This window comes from Apteryx mantelli, chromosome 15 (genome assembly GCF_036417845.1).
Source record: "Apteryx mantelli isolate bAptMan1 chromosome 15, bAptMan1.hap1, whole genome shotgun sequence".
Classification (NCBI taxonomy): Eukaryota; Metazoa; Chordata; class Aves; order Apterygiformes; family Apterygidae; genus Apteryx; species Apteryx mantelli.
This window is the reverse complement of record NC_089992.1, coordinates 11,233,102-11,253,103: the sequence shown is the minus strand read 5'-3', so window position 1 is coordinate 11,253,103 and position 20,002 is coordinate 11,233,102. Positions and strand designations below refer to the sequence as shown.

General features: G+C 35.3%; 1 protein-coding gene across 5 annotated transcripts in view; it reads left to right on the top strand.

Moving 5' to 3' along the window:
- EFL1 (elongation factor like GTPase 1) overlaps positions 1-20,002 on the top strand; it is a 107,115-nt gene that overhangs the window by 65,170 nt on the left and 21,943 nt on the right. For all 5 annotated transcript variants that reach the window (XR_010885750.1, XR_010885751.1, XM_067305760.1 and 2 more), the window contains exons 17-19: positions 1,446-1,593; positions 7,917-8,923; positions 13,773-13,957. Coding sequence is in view for 3 of the 5 variants with exons in the window: in XM_067305760.1 (XP_067161861.1) it covers positions 1,446-1,593; positions 7,917-8,923; positions 13,773-13,957 (1,340 nt within the window). In the remaining 2 variants the exon portion in view is untranslated. The remainder of the gene's footprint in view (positions 1-1,445; positions 1,594-7,916; positions 8,924-13,772; positions 13,958-20,002) is intronic.

The window sequence follows — 20,002 nt, the reverse complement described above, 5'->3', positions numbered from 1 at the left end:
AAAAGAAAGGTACAGCTATTTCTCTCTCTCTGAGGACTTAACTGTAGAAGACAAATTTGAAAGTCTCTGTTCCAAACTGCAGTGGCACACCGTGTGAACCAACACTGTGTTGTTTCCACTTTGTTTGTTTTCATGTCTGGTTTTCTAGGTTATTTTTCTATTATACGCTTACAAGTTTATCATTAAATATATAATATCATTTCTTTTAATAGTCTCTAAATGAATGACAAGTTGAATGTCACTCCTTCTGAATATGAAAATCTCTTCCTAGAAAGCCCGTGGGTATTCTTTACCCCATATGTGAAGTAAGAAAAAGGAAACATAATTAAATTTTTAAAATTTCATTAATTATGAAAGGCTGCTGACATGAGGTGTTTATTTTTGTTTTACTTCTTGCATAGCTTTGGTGTAAATTTGTCAAATTTAATTCAGCTGGAGAGTGGCTGTTCATTCTCCATTAACTTTAAGGTTCTTTTTAGACATCTTCATCTTAGGGACAGCTGTGTTTGTTTCACTGAAAAGCTCATGCATTTCTGATTTTTCACCTTTTCAGGTTGTGACAGCTTTAGAGCTTCTCAGTGGCTTCCAGCTAGTTTGTTTAAATCTTCCATCCTTTGTACTTCATTCGCTCTTATGCCTTCTAAGTAGTCCATATGGAATCGTTCTTGCTTTTCAGTTAGTTAAGTTAACATGATATTATTAGTGTCTTTGAGGCATTTTAAACACTGGCAATTTACAGGTTGCTAAACTTATCCGTGAAAGATTGCAAATAAACAAAATAAATTATTGAAAGATAACTTTAAATATTTGTAACACATAAGAATGATGATACTTCTTGATAATTAGTGAAAATAAGGAGTGCAGTCCTGAAGTTCTTTCTCAGTCAGTGTGTATTAAGAATGATCTTTCTTGATAAACAGTGAAAATAAGGAATTCAATTCTGAAATTCTTACTCAGTTTGTTTTGACAGCACTCAATTTTTTCATTGGTTAGGAATTACTTCAAATTTCAGACTAAAATATGAACTGTATCTGCAGTTAATTATATAAAGGAAACAGAATAACAACATAATAGCTGGCTTGGTACGCTAAACCTATTGTAAAACTGTATAAAACAGAAACATGCAATCCATTGAAATGTCTACCAATGAATTCACTTGATTTTTATAATGTGAATTTTATCATCACTACATAAATTCTTGATTACAAATTATGAATTTAGCTTATGTCTCAAACCATACCACTCTGCATTGAGTCATATGCAGAAATTTTCCCAGAGAAGGACCTCAGAACTTAGCTGAAAATTTTTGAATATACCTAAAATACATGGTTCTGTTTAGGCTGCCCTGAAAATGAATGTTACTATTACTCACTTTACATAAGTATATCTTAGTTCAAATATTCCTTCTTCTATATTACTTTGTTAATAATACCTTATTTTACTAGGTGATATGCCTCAGCTGGTCAGAGGAATGAAGCTTTTAAACCAAGCTGATCCATGTGTCCAAGTCTTAATCCAGGAGACAGGAGAGCATGTGCTAGTAACAGCAGGAGAAGTTCATCTTCAGCGTTGCTTGGATGACCTGAAAGAAAGGTTAGAGGGGCAAGGAGGAAGAAATACTTTTAGTTCAGTAGCTTTCTGTTTTATTTCTTGGTCAGTTGAATGTATATCTTTGATTTATATTCTGGTAAAGTAGAAGACTCGTCCACCAGCACTTTTTGCCGTTGGATCATAAATATACCTTTTTGTAGTTATAAAATTGCTTGCAGATGGCAGAAGCTACTAGCTCCCCACTTGTATACAGCTTATACCCCTTTGGGGCATGTTATCTTTATGGAAATCAAATTGCAGTAGATCCAGGATTTTACTTAAGAATGTAATATACAATTTGTACAAAGTAAAAATTGTAAGGGGAAACAGATCTGACAACTTAACTCTGAAAAGTTAGAAAGCAACAAGACCAAAATTGTATTTGTACACTTTATTCTGTTCCTTTGCTCTTAACGTTGATTTTAAATAATGGTAATCTGTGCTGTATACAGTTATTCTTCAAATAGTGAAAGAATAATTATATGAAACCATCCTTTCCTATAACTTCCGTTATCTGTTCTGTTTTCTGAGAGGTTTCTGTAATACTTCTGTCCACATGCTTTTGCTCTAACTTTCTTTCTAAAGCAAAAACCAGACCTGATGAGGGATGCTTGAAGGTCTATCTTATGCCCATATCCATTCCAGTTAATATCAAACACAACTCTCTCTTATGGAAGTTGGAATGGTTCACTTGTAAAATCTGATGGCATATACATATTTTTACTCTTATCCTCTTTACAGCTTGGACAGTGCAACGTATTTGTACTGCCTTTAAAAGCAGACATACTATTTATGGATATACCTCACTTGTATATAACATCTCAGGTAGAGCAAAACCAATTGTTACAGTCTTCAGCTACAGTTAGCATAGCATATCCCCCCAAGGTGTATATATGCCTTTATTATTGGCATTGCTCAAACTCTGGAAAAAATATTTAATAAAACAATTGCTATATGATGGAAAAATAGGACTACAGTGAGCAGCTAGTAGCAATCCCTGTATTTACAATTGTAACCTCTTCCTTTGTAAAGATGGTTTTGAGGTTTTTCTGAGACCCCATCTCATTTAGCTTTTGTTTTGAGAACTAGACTGTGAAGAGTCACTATTTTGTTTCCTTAACTTGTATATCTCAAGAAAATGTTGGCAGTGTTCCAAAATACCAAAGCCCATAGACATTCTGTGCTTGTTGTATAGAAAGTAGAGCAAGAAAATAGAAACAAGAAACACCTGGGAGCACAGAAAAGCAGGACTCCCTCCATTGACCCACTTGGACCTGATGCATGGTTCACTGATGCGTTTTTGCTTACCTCTGGGCATAAGCCCCCAAAAGGAGTAGGGAGGAATATTACATGTAACTTCTGACAGCAGTAAACTTATTTCAGTTAACTATGAAATTATGAAGAAGAAAAGCTGTGGTCTGAAACGTTAGTTACATTTGCTCTGTGTGCTTCAGTACAGATATTTAGCTTCTGTATGCACATAATTTGGAATAGGAAATTTTGAATTGGGAATTGGGACAGTGTATGATAACCTTTAAAATCTGGCCCCAGAAATTTGTCTCAAAAAATATCAGGAAAGATTACTCAAAATGTGTAAGTTGTATTTGAAGTAGATGGGAAGGATTCTAATCTTAGCATCTATCGTAATCATATCAACTGGATTTTGAAGAGCTGACATTGAGAAATTCAAGAAACTGAGCTGGTTCTGTTAAATTGAAAGGGTTTGAACCACACAGAATTTAGAGAATTATGTTAAAGGGGTACTTACTGTCAAAGATGTGGAAAAGTCATGGAAACAAAAGATTGGAATCTTAAAAACTCATCCATGTTTATTTAAACAATTAAATATGGTTGTTTGTACTTAATTTCCCTGAATTTATTTTGAATTTTTTCTTCCTAATTAACTCTTGCAGAATAGAATAATAAGTTGGACCGTTTGGGAAGAGGCAGTGTGACACAATACTTTCAACATTTTATTCTCTTGTTATTCAGAATGAGGAAACTAAGGGAATGTAGATGGTGATTCATTTAGTATAATATAAGTAGTGTATGGAAAAGTGCAAAAAGTCTAGATCTCCTGGTTTTGAGTCCCGTGAAAATAAAGTTCACAATTATATTTGTTTCCTTTTCAACTTGCTTTTCATACAACCAAAAATTTATCAAAATTTAGGAAAGTTTGGTTAGTCTTTTTGCTGCTGTTTAATGAACTTGCTTAGACATCATGGCTGGTTAAGGAAGATATACAACACTGAACTTTGAACCTCTGTTCAGGTAAATGTAATATATAATTCCTTATTTTCTACTGTCACTCACAACATTTGATATTTCTAAAATGTTTCAGCTGACTTGAAAGCATCACTTTCTGTCATGAAGCTGTTATAACAGTGGTTCTCAAACCAAAGTGTAAAATCATTTCTGTTAATTTAATGCTGAGTGCTGGAATAAAGCAGTGCTTCACTTCCATTTCCTGTGTAATAACCCTTCTGGCAGTTTTTATTCATTTTCAGATGCAAGACAAATCCAAACACAATCCTAGAGTAGTTTTGTTTTGTCTTGTTTTTTCCTTCAAGTGCACTTTTCTTGGAGTTTAGACTAATAGCTTTTTAAAATAACCTGTTTCAGAGTAATTTTTGGTGCAATGAATTGCACCTCACCTGAAGGCTTAGTGCAAGTTTAATAAAAAGGCTTTATAGATACCAACATTACAGATCAGAGAAGCAGAGATAATATTAAGTATAAATCACTCCAACTTGTGAAATATTTGGAATAAGTTGCTCTAGGACTAAGTCCATACAGTTCACACTGCAAAAGACAGTGCAGTTGGTTATTTCTCAGGGCTCAAGTAATTTAGATCAAAACTGATCATTTACTTTGGGCTATATTTGCTTAGGTTGCAATAGCTATGATTTCAGGTGGCACCAGTTGTGGTTGTTTTCGTGCAAGCAGATAATCAGCTACTAGCTTTCAGCTGTAGGTACTACCAACTAGAACTGATTCCAGGGACTGGATACAGCATGGTGGTTATTCTAAGGCTGATTGCAGGAAAGCGTTTCAGTTTGGGAATGAGATAGAGCTGAAGAGTGTTCCTGAATGCATTCTGTTAGCCTCACAAAGGTCCATGCAAGTCATAAGTAATTCTTTAAGTCATGGATGATCTAACATGACTTTCATTAATTTGGCTTTGAATATAAACAATGTAAACATTCTTTTAACTTGAAACTCTTACTGCTCCTCCTTTGCAGGTATCAGTGATTTTTATCCTTATACAAAAATTAAATTCCTATTTGTATAATAAAATAGTTCTACATAAAAATTCAGTAGCAGAAATATTGTATAAATCAAGGTAAATAACATCTGGGCTTTAGAAATAGGCCCAGATGTTATAATACTGAGCATAATTTAGCTGGCAATGTCAGACTTTTTTTTTATATATACTTTCATACCATAATAAAACAACAACCATTCTCCATTGATCTGGTGCTAATTGTTTTCCATATAGCTTACTATCCCATGGGTTGTAATTGCAACAGTGAGATGGATGATAATCAGTAGGATATAATTTTAACTTCTAGGTTATATAGCTAGAAAAAGTTGTTATAAATCTTTGAAAACACAGAATTACCATTTTACCAGTGGTATGAACATTTCATTTCCAGCCAAGGTGTTTCCTAGGAGATTTTGCTATGAGACTGTAGTTTTTCCCTTCAGATAAGGTGAAAAATACAGGCTATTTTCCAGATCTGACAGGAAGCTTTCATCGTTCCCATATCTTTAAATGAGTTAAGTCCTGAACGTATATGAACACGATGCTGATTATGTGTGCTTAATAAAGATCCATTCCACTGTTCTAAAAAACAGGGTTTGCCATCATGCCGTTGGCAATTTTCAGCTTTTGTGATTACACTAAATAGCTAAAATACAATAATTAAAGCAGGTGGTCTTTTATGAATTAATATTGAGATGTTTCTTAAGGATCTAAAGAGTTGGTAAGTCTGGATTTTCATAGCTGGGCAGTAAAATAATGCATTAATATACTTGGAGATGAGAAGCTTTTACTCTTACAGCATTTTAATGACTAGTAGTTAATATTCCTTTTCTTATGAATTCTTTCCTATAATGTATAGAGAAGGTTTTCCTGCAGAGTACTCACATCAAGAAAATTAATAAATGCAAACTCAAAAAGCAATCTAAAAAAAAAGTTGTCTAATAGCATTACTGTGAAAAACATACCAGTTACCTGAATAATCACATTTTACTGCTATTCTAAATGTCTTACAGGGATACTATGATATTGTTGAAATTTCTGTCATTCTATCTTACTGTGGCCTGCTGTACTTGCTTTGTTCTATACATTTTTATTTCTAAGGCAGTGTTTCTTCATTGTATAGAGTATTTCCTGTCAATTTAGTTTAAAGGGAGAAAGAAAAGGCCTTTCAGGTTGTATCTTTAAACTCTTGACCCAAGAATTTAAAGTTGCTGGTACTCTTGGCAAAGCAGAACAATAAATGGTTTAACAGGCTGAGCTGCTACATTGAGTGGGGTGTTTTTTCCTTCCTTTTGGCAAGGAAGAGGTCAATCAGTAATTTCACTAGTTCTTATGTATGAAGGATAGACTAAAATCTTCACCCACTGTTTCATAATACGTTTTACTTTGTACTTTCTGTGGCCCTTCAAAGGCAAAGATTGAAATTACCTTTTTTCTTTAGTCCAAACTAAAGATTCATCTACAGCGTTAAGGGTTTGTTTGGTTGTTTTTTTCCTTTATGAATGTTGTTATCTTTTGGGATCTTCTTATATAAACGCTTCTAACAAACTGAAAAATGCTTAATGACCCAAAATAGTAGTTTTTTTAGTGTAGAATTAATGATTTAATTTTTTCCTATAGTTAATGCTCAATTTATTTTATTCTCCCATAATTTCTTGTGTTTATGTTTTAGTCTTGTGTGAAGTTGTACTTACCCAAGCAAATTAAAAAAATCAAAAAACTTCATTTTCATTAAAGCTACTATACAATTTAAAGCTACTTGAGATACGTTAGGGAAAGGGATTGTTTTTTGTCCTAAAGCAGAGAAAAACCTGTAACTGATGACATGTCTATGCATGGAACTAGTCAAGACCGCCTATTTGAGTTTAACTACTCATACGTGATGGCATGTTTGGATAGTTCTGTTAATCTGACATAAATCCATAAAGAATGTGTCCCTATATGGCATTACTTAGGAGTAGCTATTTCACTTAAGTCATTCCCTTCCTCAGTCCAACTTTTTTAATGTAGACAGTCATTGACTTCTCCCTTTAGAACAGTGTCTTGTATGTTTACATTCTGAACAAGATCGCAATTGTGACTGATATTTTACTTTTGCAAGAAGAATAGCGGCTGAGGCTTCCACTGGCTAATCACAATATAAATTCACCAGGGGCTTTTTCCTTCATTAGTCCTCCTTCTGCTTCCGTGCTGCGCTGCTGGTTTCATGCACATGGACAGCACAATATTGTGCCTCTTCAGTGGTCTAATTTGAATCTGATGTGCCAGAAGTATGGAGGAAAGGGATGTGTCAGCTTTCTGTAACAGCTGTAGAGAGTGTAATTCTCTTTATCTGAACCCAGAATGTTTTAAAACCATGGCTCCATACTTATTTACAGAAACCTCCTTGGCTTACCCCATGTTTCATTTTTTCAGAACATCTCGCTGTAAGAACAGCTGTACTGGTTCAGATCAGCTAGTTCAGATCTAGCTCACTATCTTGCCTCCATCAGTGTGGCCTAAAGCAGATGTCTGGGGAAGAGTAAAAACAAAGTAAGCATATGTAAAATCTCTGCTACTACTTTTCCAGGCCTTGATCATTTTCAGTCTGGGGAATTCAGGAGCCTGTTGTGGTTCGCTTATCAGTTAATTGCTATCAACCTTCCCCATGCCCCTCATCATTTTATAGACTTCTGTCATATCCTTGAAGCATCTGAAGACTACTTGTACTGTCATGTCTTTGATCATCCTTATTCTTGATCTTTCGAGTTCTGTTGTACCCTTTTGAGAGGAGAGAACAAGAACAGCATATATTATTCAAGATATGGGTGAACCAGTGATTTATACAGTGGCATAATGATGTTTCTTTTTTTCCCTCCTTCTGTTCCTTTCCAAATCTTTCTGAAGACATAAGAAGCCATGCCTCTTTTTGGAAGTACATTACCTTTTTAAGAGCTTGTGAGTTTGAAATGCATAATCTAGTAATCTGTGTTGCAATCAAATTTAATTAATGAATGTTTGCTCCATGTTGAGGCCTCCACTGCCCCCAGTTTTAAACTAATTCTAAAACTTTATTTTGTAGGTTTGCGAAGATAGAGATTAGTGTTTCAGCACCTATTATTCCGTTCCGAGAGACAATAACAAGACCTCCAAAAGTTGATATGGTGAATGAAGAAATAGGAAGACAGCAGAAAGTTGCAGTCATACACCAAACAAAAGAGGACCAAAATAAAATTCCTGAAGGAGTTGAGGTTGACTCAGATGGGCTCGTTACAATATCTACTCCAAATAAACATGCTACTCTCAGTGTAAGAGCAGTGCCGCTTCCTGAGGAGGTGACTCGACTTCTTGAAGAAAACAGTGACTTAATTCGAACTATGGAACAACTCAATACATCTCTGAATGAGGATAAAAAAACCCATGAGATAAATCAGAAGACTATTGATAGGATTAAGGAATTTAAACAAAAGCTAGAGCAAAGTTTGCAGGGAAGAAAGTGGAGAAATGCTGTTGATCAGATCTGGTCATTTGGACCACGGAAGTGTGGACCTAATATTTTATTATACAAATTTGAAGGTTATAAAAAGTCTGTGTGGCAGTGCCTTGAGAATGCTGTGAAAGAAGCAAGTAAATACAGGGATTTTGACAACAGCATAATAAGTGGATTTCAGCTGGCTACACTTTCTGGTCCCATGTGTGAAGAACCTCTCATGGGTGTTTGTTTTATGGTGGAAAAATGGGAAACGGGTAAAGTTGGAGAGGTACTGTCAGCAAGTAGTCAGGATTCAGGGGAATGTGATGCCCTAGAACATGAACCAAATGAAGATACTGTTTCTCTAAGTAGTAGTTACATGGCTGAAGTTTGCAGTGAAGATAAACACCAAGACAGCAATCAAAGTGTTCCAAGATCACCTGAGAAAGCTAGTAAACACAAGGCAGAAGTTTTACTTGCAGATTGTTATGGTCCCTTCTCTGGACAACTGATTGCCACCATGAAAGAAGCTTGTCGTTACGCTTTGCAGGCAAAACCACAGAGGCTTATGGCAGCCATGTACACATGTGAAATAATGGCTACTGCAGAAGTTTTAGGTAAGACAGACAAAATAAGCCTGTATCAAGAGTTTGCTTTCCAAGTTAAAACATGAGTTTTATAAATTAGACTGGATCAAAAAGTATAACTTGATTAAAACTTTGCAGAAGTACTTTATCGTTCTCCAACAGGTGTGTACCATGTTTCTCAGGCTGTAGTATCTGTATTATTCAGAATGCAAATTTAGCATTCTTCTTGCTTATCTGAAACACGAGTATAAGGAAGAATATATAAAACCCTTTTGGAAGTGCAAAGATGCAAAATGTTACTTTCCAATGAGATTTATGTAGTAGCAACTTCAGTAGATAAATATCAATATTATGCTTCATAATTTAAATAGTAATTCCAGGAAAAAAGGATGAGGAAAGCATTTTGGGGAGTGTGTGTGTATGTGTGGGTTTTTTTTTTCCCTTCAGTAGTCTTGGCTAATATATCCCACTTCAAGATGTTTTAAGTTAATATAATCAATGTAGAATTAAAATGAAGAAAAAAGAGTCTTAAATTATTGTTACTGTCCAGCTGTAAGGTCTTTCTGCTAGTCTCCATATCCTTCTGGTATGCAAGATACTCACTTGCAAACCCAGTGCATACCAAATTTGTGTCGCTAATATTACCTTACCGCTTACACCTACTTAAACTTGTTTTTATGACCTACTTAAAACACCACTTAACTCACCCTAATATTTGTTCTCGGAGTTTTCCATGAATCTGGTCCAATACACTGAGGTTTTAGTTAAAACTAACATTCCATTGTGTTTAAGCCATCACCAAATTTACTTTGACAGCACTACTTATGACAGAAATTATAGTATACCCCACATGCAATAGCGAAAGATTCGGTTATTTTTGTCAAAACATACGCTGTCACGAACATAAGTGTACTGATAGCAGTTATAGGGGGAAAAAAATGGTTTGAAGAGCAAAATTCATGCCTTAAAGCATGAACAAAAAAAATGCTTTAGATTGAGCAACTGTTTTGTAGAGCTGTGTGACCCTGTTCTGCTCTGGAGGTGTGCTTTAGTAAGCCTGTTAAGGAGGCCTGCAGTAAATTTATTAGCATATATTACCTCAAGTTGCAACTTATTATGGCATACTTCTGCATTTTTTAAAACTGTCTTTGTTTAATCTGTAAGAATGATCATCAAAATAAAGCTTTGTAGTGTTTTGCATTACCACAACATCTCTGACTATGTAAGAATTTAAGCAAGCATGTTAACACTGCTTTCTGATGTGTATATGTATATATATGTATAAATACGTATTTATTTTTTTAATGAGTGTAAGTTAGGATTCAGACATGCAAGCAAATTATGCCAGTTTAATGAATGTGAGCTGTGTGATAATAATCATGGACATGCGCTTAGTTCATTACAAATTAATTTATTGTTTGTTATAGAAGCTTAAGCAAATAAATTGCCTCCTGCCTGGGGCAAGCGAAGCGTGTGTGTGCCCTCCGCGGGGTAAGGCATGTCTGTTGACAAATGATAAACCACTGGCTTCTGTAACTTGAATTATTTCAGTTGGCCCTCCATATGTTGATGCCCAGCTTGAGTTTAGTATATCACAACATTATCTGCTTGTTCCTAAGATACCATAGAAAGCTTGTTAGTCTGTAGTAGTTGTCTCAGTGCATAAAGTTTTTCTATCAGGCTTTTCCGACGGTGAAAATAAGCTGAACTGGGGCTGAAGAGAAGGGCAAGGAGAAAAGAATGTAGAAATGTGCTAAAACTTATGTGTCCAGTGGAGTGTGCCTTGATATAGAGTAATTAGACTTGGATCCCATATCCACCTGATATGTTCCAGGAGGTTATGCTTTGAGTACCTCATTCCTTCAGTCCTTCCCCTGGAAAACTCCATAAAGCAGGAGTATGTAAAAATGGAAGTTCTTTCTTTTGTGTAAACTGCTGAAAGCTGAAGAACCTTCTGAACCAGTATCACGTTTCATGATTATTTAGCCTTTGCCTGTTGATATTCCTACATTTTGAGCTCTTCTCCTTACCATCTCCCTTTTCTGTTCTGGAGGCTTATAGCAAGACTGTCATTTAACTTTGATGTGAGTGAAACTTAGCTGGGAAAGGATTTTACCAGACTGCTTTGTGGCTTGTGTTTTCGGATTTTGATAGCAATTTTTATGTTGTTTTATATTTTTATATATGCATATATACACATACATACATGTATGTATATGTGTGTATATATGTGTATATATATAAGGATATATATATATATCTCCTTAGAATTCCAGCTCATAGCATTTTAGGGTAAAAGTCACATCACTTCATAGTATTATCTCTAGCTGTATTGTATAAGTAAAGTATGCAGCTTCCAAAAGAGAAGAATAGTCCCTCCTTCCCTATTTCTTAATTTTATTGGTAATGTTGTTGTATTAATTTTAGGCTCTTGCAAACAGTGCTCCTGTTGTCCTTTGACAATATTCCTCTCCAGTGTGAAGCTGGATCTTTGTAGTGTGCAGGGAATACAGAAGTTGTGTAGTATTTTCACTTGACTTACCCATCTTGAAGAATGCTGCAGTGCGGTAAAGTGGTAAACAGGCCTTGCATTCATTTCAGCTCCTTAAAATGTTTATCTTTAAAATGAGTCTATTATGCATACCGTTATTATGTATGCTGCAACACCAAGCTATTTTTGAAGTCCTGTCATTGTTTCAAAATATTTTGTTGGCTATTTTGAACGTGAAGGGCCTTTTAGCCCTAGTGCAGAGGTAGAACGGGAGTTTCTTCAGTGTGCTGCAGCCTGCCCCTAGGGGGGAAACTGAAGACTTCGTATAATTTTTTTGTGATAGCAGTAACTGAGACAGTATTCCAGACTACTTGGATGAAATGGAAACCACTTAGTAAGCTAAATAAATTGTTTTCTGGCTTTTGTGCTTTGGAAGAACTGTCTTCAATGAATTATGGCCAGAAAATATGTGCATCTCAAATGCTTTGTGATTAATGTTACTGCTAGTATCTCACTAATACATGTGTAAAGTTTCATGAGTCCTACTTAACACAATTGGTAAATAATTTGAATTATAATGTTAATAACCTATAAAGTGATTTTGTTTGGACTTGTTTTAACAAATAGCTTTAATATATACTGTATGGTAGTATTAATAAGTACAGTGACCTTGACGTGATACCCTTGTGCGGTGTGTATGCTTCAGCTTGCATTTTAAAGCAGTAAATGCATGAACAATAAACCAGTAGTTGTGAGCTGTACGGAGATATGACCCTTTTATATTGAAAATTTCCTGCACTCACTGAAGTCTCTTTAGACTTGAAATTGTTTAGTTTATGCTAACAAAACCTATATGTGCATGGCAAAGTTATCTTCAGAATGCCTTAATCTTTGTTTGATTTTTAAATTTAGACTCTTAAGTATTTCCTCAATTTCTTACAAGCAATAAGATGACTGTTATATGCATAGTAAAGGTGCAGCTCAGTCAGAGGACCAGTGAGCAGGTCCCAGTAATGGCTTGAGCAGATAAAATTATTAGTGATGGTGGAAAGAATTGTTCAATCCGTGTTTTATTAGAAAACTACAAACTTGGAGAAGGTGGGGACTGAGCTGGGGCTTCGTTACCTGCCTCTGACGGGAAGATGCAGCTGTACCGTCTGGGTGCTCGCGCTGACTTTCCTGACCAAAGGCCCCGATTCTGCCTTTGCAATAAACCCATTCCAGCACCTCCTCTGGTATCCCCCAAAGGTTTACAGTGTGTATGCAAATCAACGTGTGTGGCTATAGTAGCAAGTGAATATCTTTCTTCAAGACAGAACTGGTGACAGGTATTATGAATTAGTGGTGTTTCTCTGATTATTTCCAGTAAGAGTTGGTTTTGCCCAGCTGTTTAAAAGCTAGCAGTATACAACCATGTTTTTTCATTCCAATATAATTTAAAATATTTAACCCTCTTAGATACTGGTATAAACTTGTTCTTCACTATAAGGTACCTTTAAAATTAATTTGTACACCTAATCTTATTAATTCTTCACATTTTTTAAAATGAAGACATTTCTAAAATATTTTTTTCAACATATGGGTTTATTTGTGCTTATATCAGCTTGATCAGTACAAATATATTTGCTAGTTTTTGTCTGTAGAATACTTCATTATCACATAAATATGCAAAGATATTTTAAATACAAATTTAATGTAATGCGTGCTGTAAAGCTGACCATAGGTGCTTTCACAGCTACTTTCACGACATCTACAGTGTACTTCAATGGACTGGATATATTAATTTGATAAAGGAAAATAAAAATGATCCACTAAAAACATAAGGCTGAATTAATTAAAAGACTAATCAAACACGTTAATATATGTGCAGTATTTCAGCTAAACAAGTTTTCTGTGATTAGAATAGCACTGCTGTATTTGGGACACTACCATATAGAGATATTTAGATCCATATAAACTTTTAAAGGTACTTAAGGTACAAGTTCTGAAATTCAGTAATATTTCTTAGTAATGTTCTTAACTGGCTATGTTTCTTAAATATTTGGTTGTATGAAGTAAAGCAAGTTAGGCACGTAATCTGGCAAAGGGCCTTTAAAAATAGCTGTATGATACTGTAAAATACATATAGTGCAAGCATTATCTAAATCCACACACTAGTAATCACTTATTATGTATGTTAGTGCTATGGTTCTGCACGTTTTACTGGCATAATATATTGCTTGTATGACTTTAATTAATCCAATTATGCTTTTTCAGGGAAGAATTTGAGCCAGAGAAACAATATATTTTACTTAATTCTGAAACTTCCTAAATAAATATTTACGTGTTTGTTTTTAGGAAGCAGAATATAAATATATAGGTAAGCTAATCAGAATTGTGTCTTTGCAGGTCGTGTGTATGCTGTCTTGTCGAAAAGAGAAGGCAGAGTGTTACAAGAGGAGATGAAAGAGGGGACGGATGTGTTTATTATTAAGGCAGTCCTGCCAGTAGCAGAAAGCTTTGGTTTTGCTGATGAAATCAGGAAGAGAACTAGTGGCCTGGCCAGTCCGCAGCTGGTGTTCAGCCACTGGGAGGTAAAAATATCTATTCACTGCATCTGTTTTGGTGATCTATTTCCTGTAGATGTGGCAGACTGGAATAATAAGGGGAAGAGGTTAAGTATTGGTCAAGACATTTGATAATTCCTTTTTGAAAGGAAGAGGAAAAAGTAGCTTTATATTAGTCCTTTTTTTTTTTTTTTTTTTTTTTTTGCTTTTATAAATGTGCAGTTCAGAAAAACATTATTTTTATTTTGTTTGGATGCTTTGGGGTTTTTTTTTGTTGTTGTTCTGTTTTTTCCCCAGTATAAAGTAAGTGCTTCAGAAATGAAATTGATTCTTCAAAAATTGTGTTTTTCTGAATTATATATGACTTTTTTAATAGATTGCTGGTAAACTTCTTGGGCAGGGCAGCGGGGGGAAAAATCATTAACAGAAAATATAACAACAAATTTCTCTATGTATGTGGAAGTTAACCTTTCCGTGATTAGCAGACATTTAGGTAGGTATTGTTTTGTACTTACATACTCCAAGACAACATATATTTCCATAATTAAACGTAAAGGGAGTTGATTTTAATCTTTCAAAGCTAGATCTGGTGATAGTAAGTGGAGGTGTTTTCAGAATCGTTCCCTTTGGATATCTTTGTCACTTAAAGAATCAGAGAGGTAAAAGTGGAGATGTAGAGGATGCGCAGGTGGGGACCTGATAAGAGATGTCATCTGCTGAGAGCTGTGCTCTCTTTGGTTCCTATAATGTGGATAGGAAGGCACATTTTGAAGGCAGAGGAGGAAAACCTTTAAATCACTGTTCCTTGTTCAAGAGAAACAAAACTGCGTTGTAGGACTCTTCAGAAGACTCCATCAAAGGAGGTTAAAATGGGTTCAAGGGTAAGAGTCAGTGAGTATAAGCTTTTCAACTTTTTTTTTTTTAAATAGTTGAACTCTAGATTTTTTTAGTCAGGTGTTTTTTTATTTGATGTTAGGACCATAGAAACTTCAGTAAATGGATGAGAAAGTCTTATTTTTATCGTTTGATCTTCTAATTTATTTTGTGACCTTAAATGTCAAGTCTCTGAGTACAAACAACTACAGATTTTTCATGCTGGTAATACTCTGTATGGCTGCCAGCTGTGGTCTGTTTACCACTAATTCTCTTTGAAGTATGTGCTGGTTTTTCACATGGTGAGGATTCCACCTCGTTTCCTGTGGCTAATTTACCCTAATAATAGGTAATATTTGTTAGATACTTCCCTAGCAGTATTTCTCTGCTAGTTATTGCTGTAACTGCCTCAGGAATTTTATAGGAATGCTAATGGAAAAGGAGGAGGATCCCTGCAAACCACTTTTGAGTCATGTGCTATCGAAAGAGTTGGGAATCCTTGAAACAGTACGATTAGGAAAGTACGTTTTGTCGTCTTTGGTGATGCTACCTTACTGGCATTACAAAGTGCAATGGACTGGGGACGTTGCCCTCCTCCCTGAATATTAATACTGACTCATTTCACCCTCTTATGGCACTTAGAGTTGAAGTCAGGTCATGCAGTGAATTGTAGAGACAATGAAGGTGTAAAAAGATTGGTAAGTCTGACTTCACAGAGAACCAGGAAACGGGAGAATGATGGCAGAGTCAAAGAATTAAAAATAAGTCAAATAGGAAAAAAATACATTGAATAGAAAAGACAAAACCTACCAAATCCACAGACAGTGCATACATGAAAAAAAAATATGTACAACAAGAACTTTTTGGAGTATGGGGATTTGGGTGTAAGTCAGTAACAGATCAGGTACTTCAAACCAAAGAGTGTTGGCAATATTACATAAAGTATTTTTTTCAATTTTGGATGCACTCACCTGAAGTGCAGCTGGCAAGGTTTTTTGGCTTAACTGGTCTTTTGTCTGAACTGTCTCTGCTATCAGTGCCCTAAAGAAATATCACTCAGAGGACATTAATTCCAGCTAACTTGTTCTGTGCCAGTTTCCTTAGGATTTGCGACTGCTGTGCTCCAATATTAAACAGAAACTTAAACCTGTTGCCTCCATGACCTTCCTCTCTACTTGCAGACCTAGGTGTTTATGGTGTCACTGTCACTTTTATCACTTTCACACAGGAAAATGTTTGCATGTAATTACAGATATGCATAGTTCTTCTAACCTGAGCTGCGATGTCTGGCATTGCATGCATTTCTACTCACTTCCACGCACTAGCCGAAGTTGCAAATGTGAGCCGGCTGGTTTTAGGCAAGCACTGTTTTTTATCAAGTGAGGTCATACTTATTACTTTTCATATGATTTTTCTGAACTTGATTGATGTGATAATTTATTTTGCAAGGCAGAAGAAATATGACAATAATTTGGCCTTTTTTTTATAACTACATTACACATCTGGTTATGAGAGGTACTGAAAGCCTGCAGTATTCAGTCAGTTTAGTAAATATAAAATATATATATATAAAATGTGTGATGCTTTTGATGTTTATCCTGTATGGTTCTTATCTGGCCAAACTTCTGGTGGTCTGTAGTAATAACGATAAATTATGGGTGAAGAATATTTGTTAATTTGGGTGCCTTTCCTCCCCCCCCCCCCCCCCCCAATCATTTAAAAGGTCCAGTAGAGAACTGAGCATCTCCAGCTCATTTATGATGGAAAATCAAGTCTGGAATCAGACTTGAGATTGCCCATGAGAATATGGAAGAAGTGATTTGAATAGAACTTCTCTCTGTAGTATTAATTTTTTTAAAGCTGTTCTCAAGTCCAGAGTCAGAATCCCTTAATGAGTAATATGGAAAAGGCAGCAAGAACTGTATTTGTGGGCCACAGAGAGATTTGAACAACTGGCAACTTTTTCTAAAATTAACACTCAGGAGAGATTTTAGTTGTAACTAGTGTGTTTAAAACGTAGTGGTAGTAGGAAAAGCGATTGTGTAAGCTAGTCACCTTTTCACCTGTCAAATCTGTCAGTGGGAAGGATTGTTTCTTTTGTCACATTGAAAGTCATGTTCACATATTTTTCTGACAAAAAAAAGCCTTTTACTAAGCTACTAGCAATGTTGGCTCTGTGCAGCGATGGCAGAGGGAGTGGATTTTACTTGCACATCATCAGCAGAATTGCTAAATAAGTACCATTTCAGAATCTCTACTGGTGGTGTGACAGAGAAGCCAGAAAAATAACTGTTTGTGTCTCAAATGAGACATTTGTAGAGCTTTTCTCTTTCTTCTTCTCTGCTTCTCTCCCTCTGCTTAAAACAAAAACCTACCAGATTTCATCAAGTTTTAGCCCTAACAGTATTATGTTACTGATGAAATTTCTTGGTATTTGGTATATACATGATAAATACCAGCATTTGTATGAATCCCAATTATTTAGTGTATCGTTGCATAACATAATATGATGTGAACTCGGTGTAATCTCATGCTGTTTTTTCCTTAGTGCTAAAGACTGAAAGGGAATGTGGTAGCTACTTGGTTTTCTTTTGCATTTCCTATGTTACTGAGTGTAAGGTTACTGCCTTATTAACTACATACTATCCAAACCCTTCCATGAAATTCTGAATTAAGTCTGTGTTCATGGTCTTTTCTCAGTGTGCTTGACTTATTAGCTGGGTACCTGAGACATGAATTTCTTTACACAGATTTCTTCTGTCCTCATTTTATCCTCATTTTACAGATGGTGAAATAGACACCTTTTTGAATTTAACTTCTTTTCAATTAGTTAAATTTCATTGAAATCATATACCTAAAGTATGTTTGAAGGCATCAGTTTGGAATTAAATCAGTTTTTCATTCTTGTATTTAATTAATATGATTTATAGATTATGCATACAGGAAGGCCAGTGATAGAGACTACCTTTAAATGGAGCCATTTTGGTCTCAGAGGAAATTAAACACCATTTTTTCCTATCCAGTTAATGAATATGTTTTGTATAGTTCAGATCACTCAAGTCCCAGGGGATGGAGCAGTACATGTATTGAGGTCTGTCCTGTTACTACTTTTTTGTTCATTTTTTTTGTGTTTCTTCTTTATATTTAAACAATTCATGCTTGAACAATTTATTCCTACCTGTAGTGGGTGAATGACACCAAATAACAATTAACAGGATCTTTCAGTTTGGTCCCAGATTAGGCCAAATTATTTTTCTTTATGATATCCCTAAACAAATAAGTGTATTTGGTTTACTCTGCCATACTTTCTTAGATTTCGGTCTAAACTTTCTTCTGAATTCTCAGGTTTAAAATACATAGCTTTGGGGCAATTATGACCTGCTTGTTTTTTTTATCCTTAAATTAATAATGCATATTCATTTAATGTATTTTTTTTTTTTTTGCCTGAGCTGGTTTCTTTTGTCCTATCCTGATTCTTTGCAGTTATTTGTTGCACTCAGTCATGCTATTTTATCTTAATCATAAGCTCCTTTGAGCAAAAAGATATTTGTGATTGCACAATGCTTAGAATAATGGAACTCTGTAATTCCATTTGGGAGATCTGTGTTATAGTAAAAGTATGCACATGGCTCTGTTCGGATACGGACTGAATTCTCAGCAACTGCAGAAATTGTCCAAGACCTCTACGGGTTAAAAGTTGTAAAATTGATTGCGTTCTTGTTAATGCACATCTTTTAAATTGGGTTATGATTGCCTATTAGACACACTTTTATTCTTTGGGGGGAAGGAATGGGGGGAGAAACCATAAGCACATATCTTTATTTGAATCATTTTTGAGTATTTCTTTCGAATAGAGTGGTCTCTGGAATGTACTGTAAGGCTCTAGAGAAAGGTAAAGGCAGAAGGATTGCATGTAATATGCAGTAAGAGTATGATGCCTTCTAAATCGCTGGAAGTTTTATATTCTTGATTTTTTTTTTAAATCACTCACTCCTGATTCTAAGCCCTGTTACACTCAAACAGAAGTTGAGGGCTGAACATAGAGCTTGCTGGATGAGATTTAGGCCTCCATTAAACAGGAAGCAGGCAAAGGTAATGAAGTCTCTGAGATTCTGTGAATCTGTACTAGGCTGAACTGTAGCTTTGCATGCATCATTGTGCCAGTGACAGTTTGGGCATGTAAATGAATTCGAGGAGTAACTTGGAACCTTTCAACTACGAAAGGCTCTTTATATTAGCCAGAACATACGGAGCTAATTAAAATAGCAAATAAAAGTGACAATGATATGGCTTTAATTTTCCCTCTCAATGCGTGTTTCTTAAATAATAGGAAAAAATGTAATCGTAAAGCCACAGGCCTCCTTTTTTCTTTGTAGTTCCCTAATCCCTGTTTGTAGCTACTGACTGAAGACAGGGCTAAAGCTGGTCTGTCACAGACTGAGACACAAACAAGGATGATGCTCTTGAGCCAAACTATACTTTCTTCATAACACTTAGAATTGGGAAAGGTACTATGCAAATGTTCATTATTATGGTATTTATTGGAAGAGAAGATATGTCTGACTTTGTGCGTATTAGGGCCTCGGCCATCACCTTCATATGTAGTGAATGGAATCTCTGAATGCTTCTGAAATGCTTTTGGAGGCTCCCTTTATTTTCTAGGGAATCTACACCCCAATACAGTCCTGTAAGCTAAATGTCAAAACTTGAGCAATAAGAATTATCCCTTATCCCCTTTAAACCTGCTGTGTCTGAAAGGAAATTAAATGTTATGTCTTTGATACTTTTTTGGACTTTTGAGGCTTTTGCAAGATGGCTAATGGAAAGGGAATAAATGAACTCCGCCACTGGCTTCATAGCTCCTCTCTCACTCCTTTTTAATAGTATTTTTTTCAAAACTTGTAATTCATAATCAAGAGCTTTTGAGGGAAAATACTTCTAAGAAATGGGGAGAAAAAAAATTAGAGATTTTTTTTTCCAAGTTAGTTATTGAAGTCAGCAGTCTATTTTTATACTTTCTTTTAGATGCTTATATGAAAGTATATACTAATGATCTTGAGAAGAACATATATTGTATTTAATTCCATAATACATGAGTTGATGTATAGGGATGCAAAGTGGCAGTATTCTGTAAAGCCAAGATTTGACTACAAGGCATGGCTTTTTCCCAACCAACTGGTAAAAAGGGAGAGTGATAAT